Source organism: Astatotilapia calliptera, chromosome 15, assembly GCF_900246225.1.
Source record: "Astatotilapia calliptera chromosome 15, fAstCal1.2, whole genome shotgun sequence".
NCBI lineage: Eukaryota > Metazoa > Chordata > Actinopteri > Cichliformes > Cichlidae > Astatotilapia > Astatotilapia calliptera.
Window position 1 is genome coordinate 25,976,330 of NC_039316.1, and position 19,187 is coordinate 25,995,516.

The 19,187-nt window shown below is 42.6% G+C and overlaps 1 protein-coding gene across 1 annotated transcript; it reads left to right on the top strand.

Moving 5' to 3' along the window:
* Window positions 1-3,532: 3,532 nt before the first annotated feature.
* Window positions 3,533-8,548, top strand: LOC113037654 (uncharacterized). The gene is made up of 5 exons (XM_026194952.1): window positions 3,533-3,557; window positions 6,912-7,123; window positions 7,236-7,383; window positions 7,462-7,571; window positions 7,902-8,548. Exons 2-5 carry the CDS (start codon window positions 7,058-7,060, stop codon window positions 8,211-8,213), a joined length of 636 nt encoding a protein of 211 aa, XP_026050737.1. The 5' UTR covers window positions 3,533-3,557; window positions 6,912-7,057; the 3' UTR covers window positions 8,214-8,548.
* Window positions 8,549-19,187: the final 10,639 nt, after the last annotated feature.

Sequence of the window (19,187 nt, forward strand, 5' to 3'; positions counted from 1 at the left end):
GGTGAACTACAAACACCACCAAGTGTGGCACATTTCCTTACTCTTAAATCCCCCAAATTATTATCTAAAATATACAGAACACTTTCTAAATTAGATGAATCAATATCCCTTCCTATTGCAAAGTGGGAAGCAGATTTATCAGTCAGCTTTGACCAAAACTTCTGGTCTCAGATTTGCTTAAAAACCTTTAAATTGATTAAAAATCCCAGTCTGCAATTAATACAATACAAAATACTACATAGAGTGCACTATACAGGTCATCGGATGTTCAAGATGGGCTTTACATCTTCCAACAACTGCTCACACTGTCAAGGCAATACACCAGACAATTACATTCACGCTCTTTGGTTCTGTCCACCAGTGCAGAAGTTTTGGCGCAAGATATGTGAAGACTTATCGAAGTGTCTGAAATGTAACATTCCAACTTCCCCCTTAGTGTGTTTGTTGGGCAGCTTAGATAATGTCACTTCAGAAAAGAATATAGCCCATATGGTTTTCACTGCCCTATGCATAGCCAAGAAAACGGTCCTCATGAACTGGAAAAATAAAAATAATCTTAATTCTAACCAATATAGAAATTATCTATTAGATTACATTAGTCTTGATACAGCCTCTGCCACCACATCAGATCAATTGCTCTGGGCTCCTTTGATCAGCTCCATCACCTAGTGGGGGTGGGGGGTCATAGTTTGGTCCCGCCTTCACTGTTGTGATTGGTGTGGGGGTAGGGACAGGCTTAGGGCGTCGGGGGGTTCCCCGGAGCCATCTTCCTTGGGGGGCTCAACCCGGGGTAGCGGTCATGTCCGGTTGGGGGCTCTTTTGGCTCTCGGGTGACTGTTTCCTTGTGGCTGCGTGCAGCGGGGCTAGGGGAGGGTCTGTGCTGACGGACGTGGATTACTAACCTGGTAGCCTGGCTGCCCCTGGGTGGGTCCGGGATGGGCGTGAGATTCTGGGGGCGCTCCGTCTCTGGGCTGGGGCCCTGGCCGGGCCTCGGGGCCTTGGGTCCTGGTTTGTGTGTTGCCGGGGTTGTGGGCGAGTGGGTGCATGGGGGCCCATCCCTGGCGCAGGGTGCCGCCGGTGCGTCGAGCCACCTGGGGGGCTCTTCAACTGGTGGGGGAGATTGTCACACCTTGCAGGAGCTTTCCTCTCCTCAGGAACTCTCTGCAGGAGGGGGAGATACAGGAGAGGTGGAGGAAGATCTCAGCCTGGGCGTCTATTGTCTCATGTAGTCTGGAAGATGAGTGGATGGTTCGGTGGGTGCAGTTTTCTCTGTGGTGGGGTTGGGTGGACAGTCCCGGGCTCTGTGGGGCCCGGGGGTGCTGCTGCACTGGGCCCCGGTCTGGATGGGCCTGGGCCCCCTTTCCCTGGCGGGTCGCGGAGTATGGGAGTGCCTACTGGGGTCAGCGGGGGAGCTGGCCCCAGGGAGGGGTCACCTGCCCCTCCCTTCCTTCCCTCCCCATCTCCAGCTGCCTCCCTCTTCCTGCTCCACCACAACCACCCACACATGCAGGGTCTTGGAGTAGGGGTATGTCACCAGGGTGCAGAGGAGGCTACCCCCCCCCCCCCCCCCCCCCCCCCCGTCCCCTTCTGGCTGCCTCTGCCTCAATTTTATCCCACAACTTAGACATTCACATTACTCACACTCTCATTACACATACATATAGGATCTTGGGGGTGGGCACGATACACGGAGTCCAAATTACCATCAGGGTGTACACCTCACCCCTGGCGTCGTTGCCCACCTCTCAATTTTAAATACACGTAGACATTGAAGGCTAGCAGGAGGGACTATGCGCTTACCTGCTGCTCTCTGGCAGGTAGCTCCATGCCCTCCTGGGTTTTAATTGCACCTTAGAACACACATGCATCAACACTACAATGAGCGGGTGGAGGGAGGTTTGGAGTCTTCTCCTGGTGTAAATTGGAGTTATCATCATGTAAGGGCTCTTCTTTACCGGCTTTGCTCTATTCCTCTTTACCCGTAAGACCCTCTCTGTACACTGATAATCAGGTGGTTCTTAACACACTCAAAATCTGGTTTCAGTTTAGACGTCACTTTAATTTTGTAATGCCGTCTTCCTCGGGTCCTCTAAGCAACAACCATTTGTTTCCCCCTTCACTTTTGGACTCGACATTGGACATCGACATTTTGGACTCTCAGTGTGGAGTGACAAGGGTATAAAACAGTTCAAACATTTATATGTGGATGGTGTTTTCGATAGTTTTCCCAACTTGTCTTCTCGTTATAATCTCCCTATTACCCATTTGTTTCGCTATTTTCAAATTCGAAATTTTGTTGCCAAGCGTTTCCCAAATTTCCCCTCTTTAGCTCCAGAACTGCAGTGGGAAACTACGTTATCATTTGTTCCTCATCACAGAGGAACCATTTCGAAACTCTATGATGCTATTCTGTCTTTTAGTAACCACTCTAATGTTAAGCTTAAGTGTACATGGGAAGGAGAACTGGGAATTCAAATACATGAGGAGTCTTGGGAACAGGCTATAACAAGGGTACGATCTTCCACCTCCTGTGCTCGTCTTGGACTTATTCAATTTAAGGTCATACACAGGGTGCATTTCTCTAAGTCTAGACTTTCTGAATTGTATCCAGAAGTGGAAAATAAATGTGATAAATGCCACGGTTCTCCTTGTCACCTTAGCCACATGTTTTTTCTGTGTCCTGAGCTACAAGGTTTCTGGACAGGGTATTTTGCTATTATGTCAACTGTTCTTGGGGTAACTCTTCATCCTTGTCCTCTGATTGCTGTATTTGGGATTCCTGTTCGCTCACTTACACTTGATTCCACACAAAAGGATATTATAGCCTTCACATCCCTATTAGCGAGACGTCTAACATTGTTGCATTGGAAGCCTGTTAAGTATCCTACTGTTTCCCGGTGGCTTAAAGATGTCATGTTTTTTTTAAAACTTGAAAAAATTAAATATACGTTGAGAGGTTGCACAGCCAAATTTTTTCACAAGTGGCAACCCTTTATCTCTTATTTTGCTAGTCTAGAGGTATTGCCTGTTTAAATCTACTTTTGTTACTGTTATATTCCTCTATGTTTGATGGTTGTGTTGATCTGTGTGGGACTGGGGGGGGGGGCGTTGTGTTTTTTTTTTCCATATATATATATATATATATATATATTTTTTTTTTTTTTTTTGTTTACTTAGGAAAATGAAGAAAGGTTGATTGTATTTCGGTAACTGCACTCTAAGAAATGACACACTGATGTTGGTAGCATTATGTAAATGTTTTATGTTAAAACTAATGCCACCAATTGGTTTTTAACTTTAAACACAAGTATGTTGTTTTGAATTTAATTAACAACACAATATTTCAATACAACAAATTGCAGTAAATTAAATCCAATGTAAAAAGTTCATTTAAAATGAAGAGCACTTTAATTTAAAGAGGATTGTCCTAAGAGGCTCTCCGTACTTCTGAGTTTGCACATGTGCAGTGTAGAAGTTTGATCATCCGCCATTTTCAACTGAGACTTGCATGTGCTTAGTATCCTGGATAGGATCTATTGCCATCTGAGGATTATTTGGTAAGTACAACAATTTAAGTATGACAAATTTGATTAATGTATGCTAACTGATAAACTTCTGACACTTTCGGGAATACTTTTGCATTTTTTTTAAACAAATGATGCCTGGTAAATTTTTTAACACTTTAGCTTAAGAAGTGTTAGAAGTATGAAGACATTTAACAAATATTGTTGAACCTGCTTCGGTGTAATTTTCCAAAATCTTTTGCGATTCCTGTTAAGGTTAGACTTTCCTACTGAGACCGACAGTTTTAAAATTACTCCCAACATCTACCGCACCTGCTCCCTGACATCAGTAATGACCACTGGGAGCGCCAGCGATCCTGTAGTTTGAAAAATGAAATGCATGTGTAGTGTATTTTAGAAACATGCATCAATTAAGTTGCTACGCTGTTTGAAAGAATTCGACTCCATGTTGATTTCTGGTTTAGTGTCAAACTCAGGGGTTTAAGCGATTAACACTTTGATTTGTAAAGTATAAGACATGCGTTCATCTGTTGTCATTGAAGTGCAGAATAATGTGTAACACTGTTATATATATATATGTGTGTATATATATATATATGTGTATATATATATATATATATATATATATATATATATATATATATATAATGCATTTAACTCCTTGTATCAGTTTCCATCCTGATGCTTTTCTCATCCTGGCTGGGGATTTCAATCATGCAGACTTAAAGTGCGTGTTTCCAAAAATACAACAACACATTGACTTTCCAACAAGGGGAAATAACACACTGGACTTTGTTTACACCACCCAGAGAGGAGCTTACAAAGCTTTTCCCCTCCCCCACCTCGGCGCCTCAGACCATATCACTGTCATGCTAATGCCTGCCTACAGACCGCTCGTTAAAGTCACCAAACCGGTTCGTAAGCAGATAAAAGTGTGGCCAGAAGGGTCTTCAGAGGCTTTACAGGACTGCTTCAACACCACAGACTGGAACATGTTTAAGCAGGCTGCCACCTATAACAACACCACTGACCTCCAGGAGTACGCAGAGACTGTTACTGCCTACATCAACAAGTGTATTGAGGATGTAACAGTCACGAAAACCATAACTGTCCGGGCCAATCAAAAACCATGGATGACAGGAGAGGTCTACAGGCTGCTGAAAGCTCGGAATGTTGCCTTCAGAGATGGAGACGAGGCAAGCCTGAGGACAGCTAGGGCCAACCTTTCCCGTGGCATCAGAGAGGCTAAGAGACAGTGCTCCAGGAAAATATCTCATCACTTCAAAGACAGCAGAGACTCACGGAGCCTATGGCGGGGCATTCAGACCATCACAGATTACAAGCCCCCACCACAGACCTGTGATAGCACTATCCCCCTGCTGAACAAGCTGAACACTTTCTTTGCTCGCTTTGAAGTCCAAAACAGCACCACTGCACAGAAGACCCCACCCCCTCCTGGTGACCAGGTGATGACTCTGTCCCCGGACAGCGTGAGGAGATCCCTCAGCAGGATCAATGCACGTAAAGCTCCGGGTCCTGACAACATTCCTGGTCGTGTACTGAGAGACTGTGCAGTGGAACTCACTGATGTCTTCACAGACATCTTCAACATATCACTCATCCAGGCTGTCGTCCCCACATGTTTTAAAGCCACCACAATCATTCCGGTTCCAAAAAAGTCATCTCCCTCCTGCTTTAATGACTACCGTCCTGTTGCACTTACTCCCATCCTGATGAAGTGCTTCGAACGACTAGTCATGCAACACATCAAGACTGTCCTGCCCCCCTCCCTGGATCCCTTCCAGTTTGCGTATCGGCCCAACCGCTCAACCGATGATGCCATCTCCACTGCACTCCACTCAGCACTCACACACCTGGACAAAAAAGACTCATATGTTCGAATGCTGTTCATAGATTTCAGTTCAGCATTCAACACTATAATCCCCCAACAGCTCACTCAAAAACTGGTCCAGCTGGGGCTCAACACCTCACTGTGCTACTGGCTGTTGGATTTCCTCACCGGAAGACCTCAAACAGTACGGGTCGGCAGTAACACATCCAGCACCATCATTTTAAACACGGGGGCCCCGCAGGGATGTGTGCTGAGCCCCCTCCTCTTCACTCTGCTGACCCATGACTGCACTCCATCATACAGCTCCAACCTCTTCATCAAGTTTGCGGACGACACAACGGTGGTGGGTCTCATTAGCAACAGGGATGAGACCGACTACAGAAGCGAGGTGAGACGCCTGGCCACGTGGTGTGCTGACAACAATCTCTCTCTGAATGTGGAGAAGACAAAGGAGATTGTTGTGAACTTCAGGAGAATGCACACCCAACATGCTCCTCTGACCATTGACGGAGCGTCTGTGGAGAGAGTGAGCAGCACCAAGTTCTTGGGTGTGCACATCACAGAGGATCTCTCCTGGACGTACAACACCACAGCACTGGCCAAGAAATCACAGCAGCGTCTCTTCTTTCTCCGCAAACTAAGAAGAGCAGGAGCACCAGCCCCCATCATGCACACTTTCTACAGAGGCACCATCGAGAGCATCCTGTCGAGCTGCATCACTGTGTGGTTTGGAGCCTGCAATGCGTCCTGTCATAGAACCCTCCAACGCATAGTGAGAGCTGCAGAGAGGATCATTGGTGTCTCTCTCCTCTCCCTCCAGGACATTTACAGCACCCGTCTCACTAAAAAAGCCCTTTGCATAGCGGCTGATCCCACGCACCCAATGCAAAGCTTCTTCAAGCTGCTGCCGTCGGGGAGGAGACTGCGGAGTCTCCAGGCCAGGACCAGCAGGCTGAAGGACAGCTTCATCCATCAGGCTGTCAGGAAGCTTAACTCCCTCCCGATTCTGCCCCCTCTCCCCTCTCTCCTCCACGGTCTCACTGAACTCTGTCACACACACTCACACACACACACTCTGTGACTCACTCACTGGCCTGCACCAGTTACCAGTCACTTTGTGGAGCATCGGACTGCCATTACCTCATAAGACTTTGTGTTACACTATCTCATACCGTACATTACCAAATCTCCATTTGCACTACTCTGCCTGGTTTGCACTCAATGTCATTTACCCTTATATTGTATATTGTATAGCTTTCTTGTTATATGTAAAATTGTATTATATTATTTAATTGTTTTTTACTTTAAAATATTTCACTTGCATTTTTAATCACTCTTATATTTAAATGTTCATTTTCTATTTAATCTAGGGATTGAGAGTAACGAAGTTTCTATTCTCTGTATGTCCTGTACATGTGGCAGAATTGACCATAAAGTTGACTTTGACTTGACTTTGACTTTGACTAATGTTTTGTGGAAGTCTACTTCAGTAACAATGAAAAACCAAAATGCTCTTGTACTTCTCTCTATCTTAGCTGACAAGGATAGTCGGCAAATACAAGCAAGACATTACAAAACATTACAAGAAATATGTAAGAAGGCAAAACCAAACCAAGAATATGTGTCCCAGCTATTAGACCTTGAGTTTGAAGCCAGAAGATCCTTCATTGACTCAGACACCATGAAAGAGGAGAACAGAGCTTGCCTCATCTTGGATGCATATCCATGCTTTAAAGAATTGCATCATGTAAGTTTTTGGAAGAGTTAATAAATAATCACTTTAATTTCAAATATATTTGGTGTGGTAGTAAAGTTATTTTGATTTTATTTGTCTACTTATTTTTTTAAACCTATTGTAGGCGTTGGGTGAGCTTCGCAGAATTTTGGATCCCCACAACAACAAGTTCATCAGTCAAGTAAAACTGAGATGGGAAGAATTCTGCTCCAGGGTAGAGTTCTACGGTGTGTCAAAGAAGGCAATGAATCCACCAATGACCATGGACAAAAGTAAGTTTTACCATTTGAATACAAAGTTCTCATCCTTTAAAATTTATGTTTATGAAGGTTTGTTTCTGCTTTGTCCAGCTGAAGCCCACCTTGCACTGATGAAGGCTCTTCCAACCCTCTTTCCCACACCTGCCCATCCACCAAAAAAGATGGGGAATGCTTCTGAAGCATTTCTACATGTCCTGAAGGTAAGTTTTATAAAATTTGCTTATAAAGATCTACAGAAAATTTGGCAAACAAAATATTTCGGTCAAACATGACTCAAAAATGCTTTTTCAGTTTCAGCCGAAAGACTTAAATCTATAATTTATTGTTTTCATTAATTTATAACGTATTTAATGTACACGAGTGTGGTCACATAAGAAGTCGCTTGATAAACCATAAGTCAAAACTACTATAAAATGTGTGTAACCAACAAAGAACAAGATAATGACATCTCCAACGTTATGACCAATTCCCAGCAAAAAAACATACAATTAACATAAGATGTTGACTGTCATGTCTTTTGTGTCTTGCAGCCTACAGAAGATCCAGATGCTGTCCTCCAGAAACGAAGCTTGTCATGTCCAGTAATGATGTTCGATGGCTGCAAGTGTGTCATTGCTGTTGGTAATTTACCAGTTACAACATTTGACAAAGAAAAAATTGGTGAGGCTATGATATATGTGATGGCATACTTTTATGCACTCCATCTGACTTACCCCAAATGCGTGGCAACCCTGCTGTCTGTCATTCAGACAGAAGTTCTCCAGGATGCCATTCATGAGCATGACACTACATCATCTTACAGAAAAGCCCTGGCAGAATGGCATGCATTTATTGGAAAGTAGTGTGTAAATTTCAGATAAGATTAGGAGAGGGCACTTCTGTTTTGTTTTTGTTTGTTTTTTCAATCTGGGTCTTATTTCTAAAATGGAAAATGTTCATTTACTCACCCAGACAAGTTTTGTGGTATTTGGTGTCATTCGGAAGAAATTTGAATCTTTGTGGTCTTCCTATGTCACTCGTCAATTTTAATGGGGCAATGGCGAAACCTCTAAGGCTGTTGAAATGTTGAAACCACTTAAACAAACTCATAATGTTGGACCTGTACTGTTCAATTGTATCTTTATTATCTGCAGGTTATTGTTAAAGTGGACAAATAAAGATGGACACTTTTACTCTGTTTCAGTTTTGTTTTGTCCTTAATCAGCAATATAATCTTAAAGTAGTGTTTAGCTAAATTTAAAAATGATTTAATGTACTAGTTTTTAGATTATTTGCCTTGATTTGTTTGTTAGAATAAGTGTTTTATGCCTATTTTCAGATTTAATTTCTTCAACATTTTACTTAGAACAAGTGGTTAAAGCTTATTTTAGGTTTCAAGCCATGATTGGTTGCCTGGAATAAGTGTAAAAGACTTATTTTTAGCTTTATTATCTTTATTTGTGGCCTACAATCAGTGGTTAAAGCTTATTTTAAGTTTCAATTGTTCTAATTTGTTGCCTGTAATAAGTGTAAAAGACTTATTTTTAGCTTTATTATCTTTATTTGTGGCCTACAATCAGTGGTTAAAGCTTATTTTAAGTTTCAATTGTTCTAATTTGTTGCCTGTAATAAGTGTAAAAGACTTATTTTTAGCTTTATTATCTTATTTGTGGCCTACAATAAGTGGTTAAAGCTTATTTTAAGTTTCAATGTTCTGATTTGTTCCCTGGAATGAGTGTAAAATACTTATTTTTTAGCTTTATTTAAATCTAGATATTGTTCTTATTTCAAGAAATCTTATTAAGAAAAAAACACTTACCCCATGGGCAGATAATTTCACTTGTTTTATTTATTTATTTTTTCATCATTGTTTTTATTGCAGATTTTCCTTTAACACGACAGTGTCTCGACAGTAGACACAGAACAACAAAACAGTACAAACACAAAACGTACACAACAGCTCTTAAATAAGGCATAATACAAGATACAAAATACAAAATATAACATACAAGAGGTGGTGAGTCAGTCTTACAGCGCCCGGGTGGTGATCACGTGTGTAGTAGTCCTTTGAATAAGATAGCGGAAAGGTCCGGTCCAATATAGTCCAAAAAGGGGTGCCACATCCCATAGAACTGACCCACACTGTGGTGTATAACGTGTGTGAGGTATTCCAGAGGAATCAGTTCAAAAACTATTTTGCGCCAGCCACAGACAGTGGGAGTCCTATCGTTGATCCATTGTAAGAGGATATTTTTCCTGGCTGCAAATGTTAGAGTGTTATACAATCTTTTGTTGGCCGCCGCTTTTAGGCGGTCACTTGGAAGACCTAGAATCAGGGACAAAGGGTCCATCTCTATATCAACGTGGAAGATTTTCCCCAGTTCACCTGTAATGTCAGCCCAGTATTCTTGAAGCTTATAACAGGACCAAAAACAGTGAGTTAAAGTCCCTACATCAGTTTTGCACTTAAGACACACAGGGGAAAGAGAGCGGCTGAAGAGGTGTCTGCGGTGAGGGGATACGTGTAATCTGTGTAAAATCTTAAATTGGATTGCTCTTGTCCGAGTACAAATTGAAATCCTTTTTGCGAGAGACCAAACGGTATCCCACTTATCTTCATCTATGGTTACCGACAGTTCCCTCTCCCACACACCTCTAATCCCCTGCGCATCAGTGGTAGTCAAAGCATTAAGCACATGGTAAAATGAACTCAGAGACACCGTCAGCTGTTGCCCAAACAAAACCCTCTCAACATCAGATACTTCAGGGTGCTCAGCAAGGGTTGTATTGTGAGTGATATAGTGTCGTATTTGCAAAAAACGAAAGAAATCCTGTCTAGGCAAGCCGTAACTGTTGGTAAGCTGTTCAAACGACATGAGTTCACCACCCGAGAAAAGGTCACCAAGAGACTTAATATTCTTATCAGACCATCGTTGAAAGCCGGGGTCCAAAGAACCCGGAGGGAAAGCAGGGTTATTCATTATAGGGGTAAAGGTTGATGTTATTCTCGATCTTCCCTCAAGACGGCGGACAATTCGCCACGCTTTTAGGGTGTTGATTGTTACAGGATTTGTACAAAGGGCCTTAATTCCGTTAAAATCATTACAAAATAATAGATCGCTCAGTTTGCATTGTGACAGAGCTGTCTCAATATCCGACCAGATTGAGGTTTTACCCCTAACCCAGTCGCTCACAAATCTTAAATGGGCAGAAAGCTGATACAATCTAATATTAGGTAGATCCAAGCCGCCCCTGGAGCTTGGCAGATGCAACACTGCCATCTTGAGTCTGGGTCTGCGCTTGTTCCAGATGAAAGAGGTGAGCCAACCATTTATGTCCTTCAGTACTCTCTTAGAGAACAAGACGGGGATCATTTGGATAGGATACAATAGCCTGGGCAGCACATTCATTTTGATCAGGGCAATGCGTCCTAGCCAGGAGACAGGAAGTGACGCCCACCGCTCTAGGTCCTGTTTGAGTTTGCCAAATAAGGGTGTGAAGTTGGCTTTGTACAATTGGTCGAGAGACGGGGTAATAAAGATCCCCAAATACACAAATCCATTAGGAGACCATTTAAAAGGAAAGGAAGGAACAGTAGCCGGCAGTGTGAAAAGAGTACCGAGAGGCATGGCCTCTGACTTAGCCAAATTGATTCTATAGCCAGAGAAATGGCTAAACCTGTCAATCACCTCAATGAGACTGGGTACGGATGTTACAGGGTTAGTCAAAAGAATCAAGATGTCGTCCGCGTATAAGGTTATTTTATGACACAGCTGTCCAATCTCTAAACTACGTATTGTGGGCGTCGCCCTTATGGCCTCAGCAAGAGGCTCTATGGCCAGAGCGAATAGAAGGGGCGATAAGGGGCAGCCCTGCATAACTCCCCTATGAGTGTTGAAGTAATCAGACCTAAGTCCATTAGTCAGGACTGCTGCCTGTGGATTATTGTAGATAACTTTGACCCATTTTATAAAATTCTCCCCTAAGCCGAATTTGCCCAGAGTATACAACAAATAAGACCACTCAATTCTGTCAAATGCTTTCTCCGCATCGAGAGAAAGCACCAGGCCGTCAATAGATTTTTGCTTGAAAGCTACAATAGCGTTCAGTAAGCGTCTAACATTGGTGGCTGAGTTTCGACCCTTTATAAAGCCTGTCTGGTCCTCCCTTATCAGCACAGGTAAAAAATTTTCTAAGCGGGTGGCCAGAATTTTAGAAAGCAGTTTCCTATCTACATTCAAGAGGGCTATAGGTCTATAGGATCCGCACAAATCAGGACACTTCCCTTTCTTTAGAATTAGGGAAATGTTGGCTTCCTTCAGTGTCTGCGGGAATTCACCCGTAATGAAGGAGTGGTTGACCATATCAAGAAGCGGTTCCACAATAATATCCCGAAACTGTTTATAAAATTCACAACAGAAGCCATCAGGCCCTGGCGACTTTCCACTTCGCAGTGATTTAATAGCCTTAAAGACTTCGGTCTTAGTTATAGGGCTGTTAAGGGCAGTCTTCTGTTCCTCTGACAAATTTGGTAAGTCGAATTGGGTGAAGAAATTATGCATCAGCTGCACCCCCTCCGGGACTTGTTGAGAAGAGTACAAGGCTTCGTAGAACTTCTTAACACAGTCATTTATCAGTTTGTTTTCATATATCTTGTGGCCACCTTCATCAGATATCGCTGCAATGGTATTCGATTCTGCGCGCTTCTTAACATAGTACGCCAGACATTTACCGGCCTTATCTCCATGCTCGTAGAACCTCTGTCTGGTGTATTTAAGTTTCTTCTCTGCATCTCTGGTAAGAAGGCAATTCAGCGCTGACCTGAGTGCGGTTATTTCTTGCCATAATGGTGGTGATGGGGAGGCAATATATGTTTTCTCCTTATCCATCAATTCGCTCTCTAAAGATTTTTGTTCCTCCATCCGTTGTCGCTTCTTTGTCGCAGAATACGAAATAATTAGGCCCCTCGCATAAGCTTTGCATGTTTCCCACAAAACAGAGGCAGTAGTAGCTGAGGGGGTGTTGATATCCAAAAACGCTTTAAATTCTGCAGAGAAGTGAGAGGTAAATTCCTCATCCTTAAGAATAATGGTATTAAGCCTCCAGTGGCGGGACCTATGAAGCGCAGCTTTAAGATCGAGATCCATGATTACCCTAGCGTGATCTGAGATGATTATACTTGTTATGTCGCACGATACTACTGAACCTAAGTCAGTTTTCGGGAGAAAAAAGTAATCAATTCTAGTTTGGGACCTATGCGGAGCCGAAAAAAATGTGTATTGCTTATCGGAGGGGTGAGTATATCTCCAAGCATCCACAAGTCCAAACTCGTCGCATAGAGCATGAAGCGCTTTGGCCTGAGGAGAAGAAGTTGCAATGCTGTGTGGAAATCTGTCCATAAGCGGATTTAACATTAAGTTGAAATCACCACCAATAATAACGGTAGAGTTAGGAAGAAATGGGGCTAATTCCAGAAACATTTTGGTAAGAAAGGTAGTTGGGTGGGCAGGTGGAAAATAAACATTCAGTAATAAGATATTTTGGCCTTGCAAAATCCCTTTGACTATCACGTAGCGGCCCTTCAGATCCTTAACGCAATCAGTTACTACAAAAGGTACATTTTTCCTAATCAACACTGCCACTCCTCTACTTCTTGTAGTGAAGGATGAAAAAAACACTTGTCCATATAATCCTTGTTGCAACTTCAAGTGTTCATTATTATCAAGATGTGTCTCTTGTAACATAGCAACATCTACACCGTCCTTTCTTAGACAAGTAAATATCTTCCTCCTCTTAATAGGGCTGTGAACCCCTCGTACATTCCAGGTGCATATTCGCAGCCTACTCATTATTAGACTTATTCATGTATCACACAAAGCATATTGAGCCAAAGGGTTCACCACACCCTGGTTGAAAAAATAAATAAATAAAATAAAAATAAAAAAGGCATGAAAGAGCTGTGTGACGGAACATTCAAAGAACAGTGATTTGGCAACAGCCCTACTAAACATGTAGAGAAAAACCAATCTCCTCCTGCCCGTCGGGAAAGCCGAAGGGCATTGCACACGCGTAACTCACGCCTACCCATAGACGAAAACACAGTCCGTCCGGTGCCCGATGGGGTGGAAGATTTCACCTGGTCGCTTATAAGCAGCGAGGACGAAAAAAAAGAGTCATATACGCCTAGATTCGGCAAGTACTCACACCGGTTAATTAAGGCATAGTGTGAAGAAAAGGAGTACTCCGGTGGTTACGGGGATTCAGGGCAGCGAGTCCGCGTAGGACGCAGCTGCCTCCGGTGTGTTAAATCTCTTCTCCTTGCCGTTGGCAAACAGCCTCAGTGTGGCGGGGTAGAGAAGCACATAATCCACATTCTTCTTCCTCAGGCAGCTTTTCACCTCGTCGAAAGCCTTGCGTTTCTTGGCTACCGCCGCTGAATAATCATTAAAGAAGGAGACTTTGATCCGACTTGTTGGTTGGTTCGGCTGCGTAGCCAGGCGCCGAGCTGCGGCCATCACACGTTGTTTATCAGCAAAGTTGTGAAGCTTCATAATGATGGGTCTGGCGCGCTGGCTGGGGCCCGGCCTTGGTGCTAGAGAGCGGTGAGCGCGGTCTAGTTTGATCTTCCCATTTTTAGTTGTGAGCTCGAGATAGGAGGGGAGCCATGACTCCATGAAGGCGACAACATCATTTCCCTCCGTGCCCTCGGGAAGCCCGACCAGGCGAAGGTTACATCTGCGGCTGCGGTTCTCTAAATCGTCCATGTGGTCTGCCATGTCAGTTACTTGTTTTTCGAGTCGAGCCACTTTCGCCTGCAATACACCTGCCGTGTCTTCCACGCCTGAAATCCGTATCTCGGCGTCTCCCACCCGTGTCGCCAGAGCCTGGATCCGAGATGTCTGTTCACGGATTGCGGCCAGCACAGTATCAACTTTAACATCCAATAAAGTTGTAATGCTGTCAGTTATCTTACTCAGAGCCGCAAGGATATTCGGGTCGATATCACTCCCAGTTTCCTCAGCGTCAGCGGAGATTTCTGTGTCGCTGGCGTTAGCTTCTTCAGGCTCAGCCGCCATAGGACCCACAATGTCGCTAGCTTGCACAACCGGAGCTGTCTTTTTCTTAGACCTGACGTTAGGCATTTTAGAAAAATAGTCGTCCAGACTCATTATAGAGTTACTCCCACGCACATTTGTAACGTTTCACCAGGTGAACACGTATTTTAGACGGATAATCGGGGGACCTCACCGGAGCACAGCGAGACGGGTGTTTGCGCTACGACGCCATCTTGCCAACCAACATTTCACTTGTTTTAAGCAAATCTTCACCAAAAATAAGTGTATTTTTCTAGTATTAAGGAGGTGGGTTTTTGCAGTGATTATAGAGAACAATTATCGAGCCTTTGAGTTGCATCCAACAAGAGAGTTCGCAGCAGTTGATCAGAAGGAACTTGCTGACCACTATCCATTGGCTGAATACAAAGTTGGATCCCTACGAATGGTAACCTTAAAAAGATTTGTACCTGTTGCTGGTAAGTTTTATTTTATATTTTTTCTTACTGGTGACTTCAGATCTTTGACACATTTACAGTAACACAAAGCCTAGTTTATACTTCTCCACCAGGAGACCAATACATACACTCAGGCACACTGATGGAGCTTTGATCCTTTCAAACTTCTCCACTGCTTTGTGACTGTTTCAAAGCAATTTGCCAGGGCAGCAAGGTGGTGCATTGCTTCTTGAGACTGGCACAACTCATGTGACTCGCTGTCTTTTAATCTTTCCGGGACCGATTGTTTAAAGCTTGTATCGTCAGACTTCATCAGCTAGATGTTCTTCAATCTGCTCCATGGTAGAACTCTGCTTTCTACTCTCTCTTTACCTCTTAAATCGCTGTTTTTGTGAGATGAGAAAACCGGAAGAGTGACTTTCCTGAATTGAAGTAGTTAGCTGACCAATCACAGGCTTGCGCTGTCCATGGAGTTTGATATTTATCTAAAAACTTGGGCATGTCTCTGTCCGTCCTTGCGAGTCTGCTACAGGGTGCTTGGCTTGCGCAAAATGACACGGCACGTCTCTGTGCCCACACTGACGAAGAAATATAAACTAGGCTTAAAAATTTAATTTTAGATTGGTTTTCATTAAGAAACATTAACGGGTAATTTAGTTGCAAATAAATTCCACCAAAATGAAAAGAAAAGTTGTTTGGTTTTTTTTGTTTTCCAGAATGAAAACAAGATGGCTGCAACTTTAAGAATCATTCTTGGAGAGGACAACGCATCAAAATTATCTCTTCCCAATGGGATACCCAGTTCACTAGAGTACCTTAAGGAAGAAATTAGAAGGCAATTTGGTTTGACTGGAAACTTCAGGCTTCAGTACAGAGACATTGAATTTGACAACGAGTTTGTGAACTTTACACTGCCTTCAGAAATCAAAGACAAGTCCACAGTTAAAGTTGTTTACTTGCCAGTTGAGTCGGATGTAGTCTCCCTCAATGCCACACCCCAGGAAAGAGATGACTGTTCCACCCCATGTTCTCTAGCTGATACAGACATTCTTTCTTCTGCTGAATCTACCTCGTCAGATTCTTCACTGAGATCACAACCATGGCCCTTGAAATTCCAAATACCTCAGTTTAGTTATGAGGTTCAGTTTCAGTTAGAACAAGGAAACCAAGCCTTCCTTAACAATGGTACTCTTCTGCATCCAAGTACCAAACTCAAATCTGATATATTGCAAAGTTTGGCATCAGAAATGGTCAAATACAAAATCTATTCTTCCAGCGCAGAATTTGATAATGTAGCGGAGGCCTTGATAACAAAATATCCATGCTTAAAGGAGCACGGTTCAGTCACTGGCTATTATGGATGGAAAATCAGCCTGAAATACAAAATGGCAAACTATCGAACTAGACTAAGGAACATCGGCTGCCAAGAGCTGACCATTAATTCAGTGAAAGAAAAGCGAAGTGGCATGGGTCCAGGTCCCAACCAGGTGAAGAAGCCACGGAAGGCAGAAGTCAACTTCTGTCCGGATTATCCACCAGGTGAAACTAAAGAGAGCCTTGAGGAAGAAAGGAAAGCTCTTCTACTAGAGGTCAAAAAGAAGAATAATGATCAACTAATAAAAAGAAAAATGGAAAAAAACTTTGCCTACTGAAGACAGGAAATCATCAAAGACATGCCATTCATTGCAGAGGTCAAAAACAGATGGCCTGCCCTGTTTTCAGAGACTGAGGTAATTCTTACTAACTTTGTTATTGCAAGTCATTCTTATAAGAACTTGTATTTGAATTCAATTCAATTTTATTTATATAGCACCAAATCACAACAAAAGTTGCCTCAAGGCGAAGAAGAACAAAGTACTGTAAACTGTTAATTTTAAAAGATACAAAATGTTTGACTGAAAGTTGTAACATTCTTGCATGTGGCCTCTAATCAAATTACCGTATTTCCCGGACTACAAAGCGCACCTGAATATTAGCCGCACAAGCTAAAATCAGGGGAAAATCCTGTTTTGTACATACATTAGCCGCACCTGACTAAAAGCCGCAGGTGTTTCAATGTTGACTTATCATATGTAAGAGAATATGCACAAAGGGAATTGTCAGGAAAGAGATGGCTGTTTGGAGACACGCCCCTTTTATTAATATTTTGAAAAACAAGTTATGGGTACATATTTGCATAACTTTTTAGGTATATGTACAAGTAGCGGTAATTACAAGTACGAAACATGTACTGTGCTTCATAAATGAGTAACAAATGTAGTACATAACAATAACCTACAGTACACCAGAAAAATAGATTCTCACTACCTTTTAGGCTCAGGTGCAGTGACACGGCTTTAACAAAAAGAAAAGTCAGTCATTCACCACCATCTTTCTCTTCTTCCTGCGCACTAAAACCACCAAAGTCCTCTTCTCCAGTGTCGGAAACGAACAGGCTCAGGATGGCTACTCATCCACTCTCCGCTTCTTTCCTTCGTTGTCACTTTCAAACCCAAACAAATCCTCGTTGTCAGTGTCAGAGTCGAACACCCTCTGAAGGGCCTTGGCGGTGTCCTCCTCTCCATCATGCAGCAGTCCAGCCCTTCGAAATCTGTTGGTGATCATGGATGTTTTCACACTTTTCCACGCTGTCAGATTCCACTGGTGGAGTTGAGCATAACTTGCTTTTCGCAAGTTTATCACCGCTCGTCATCCACGCCTCCTGCTGAACGCGTAGCGCTACTTTGAAGTTTGTTTTTCGCGCTACTTGTACGGCACTATGTTTCCTGGCGGATGGACATGTGACCAACATACCACTCTTGAACCCCGATACTGTGTGTCTGATCACATGCCCTTCCGCCAGGCAACGTAGTGCCGTACAACAGCGGAACAAATAAAACAAATCGTCTTACGATATCACAAAAATCATGGACAATCCATAGAAAAGCCGCACCTGACTAAAAGCCGCAGGGTTCAAAGCTTGTGCAAAAAGTAGCGGCTTATAGCCCGACAATTACGGTAATAGAGAATACTCTCTAGTTGTAATTTTTAATATGTTTCAGGTTGTTGCGGAGTTCGCCCGCATCACCATGGTCCCTTTGTTGTCGACTTTCATGGCCAAGCTGGACCACTACGCTGACCACCTTCTTAGAGTGTTCAAAAAGAAGGGGGGAACAGCTAAACGCAATATCAACTTAATCATGGCAGCCATGGATAGGGTATGTATTTTAGTTGACCTTGATTGAGCTCTGAAATTATTTGAATGCTTCAACTTCTGTGTCTGTCATTACTCAGAAATGTTTTTCAACTGAAATTTTGTGTATTTGAATATTTTGTGGATACATGTGAATCAGTGACATGCAGTCAAGTGAGGCACCTTAATTAGAAGTAAAATACTAACAAAAGAGAAATTCAATTTGTACACTAGATTTTAAATTTTCTTTCTGTGTGATTTCAATATTTTTATGGTCAAAATTGCCGTCATTACAGATTTTCTGTTCAAATACCAGGTAAAACGCTGAGAGGAGGCAATGATTATGCTGTGTCTCACCACGGACACACACATGCACAATCCCTCTGCTGTTTCTCTAAATCGCCAACATACATGTTTGGTTACACATGTAATACAAATGATGACTTGATGCAGACCTAATTTATTTGACGAATGTGTGTTACATGTTTAATGTTGTTGGTCATAAATGTGCTGCAAAAATGCATGGAGTGAGGCTGATGGAGGGCAGTGCTGAAACCTAAAGGCAACATGTATAAGAGGTACACGTATATGGATTCACAGTGTAATCACATTACACTGAGAGCGCCATTGACACAGTGGATAAAGCAGTACTCTTAGGGAACATCAGTAAATTTCACAAAGGACAAATTGACACCAAATCAGTCCTAAGCAATGAGATGCACCAATTTTATTTGAATGCATCTCTTATTTATAAATTAATAAATTGATGTAAAATTAATGATTTTCCTATAATTGCTTCCAAGTCATTTGACCAATTTATTTACTACACACAAAAAATGAGACACCCCAAACCTAAATAAATTTTAATGCATCTTCTGTAGGGCTGGGCACTTATTGCATCGCTTATCAATATTGTGATACCACACGTCCTATGTGATTAAAATGATAGACTGCTTTCAAACCTCTAAAAAATAAATAAATGATAATTTAGTTGAGACTATTACTTCCATTAATGTCAAACTTATCATCAATTCAACAAGATAAATAACTGCTGGTTTGTCTAAATAGCACATTTGCGAAGTTTAATTTGCAGTATTTGTGAGGCTGCATTGATAGATTTATAGGCAAAAATACTATTATGATGTTTTATTGTAA

Coding starts and splice junctions, on each gene's coding strand:
- LOC113037654 (XM_026194952.1), top strand. CDS start 7,058: ATGAAAGAGGAGAACAGAGCTTGCCTCATCTTGGATGCATATCCATGC. Junction 7,124..7,235: donor GCTTTAAAGAATTGCATCAT/GTAAGTTTTTGG, acceptor AACCTATTGTAG/GCGTTGGGTGAGCTTCGCAG. Junction 7,572..7,901: donor CATTTCTACATGTCCTGAAG/GTAAGTTTTATA, acceptor TGTGTCTTGCAG/CCTACAGAAGATCCAGATGC.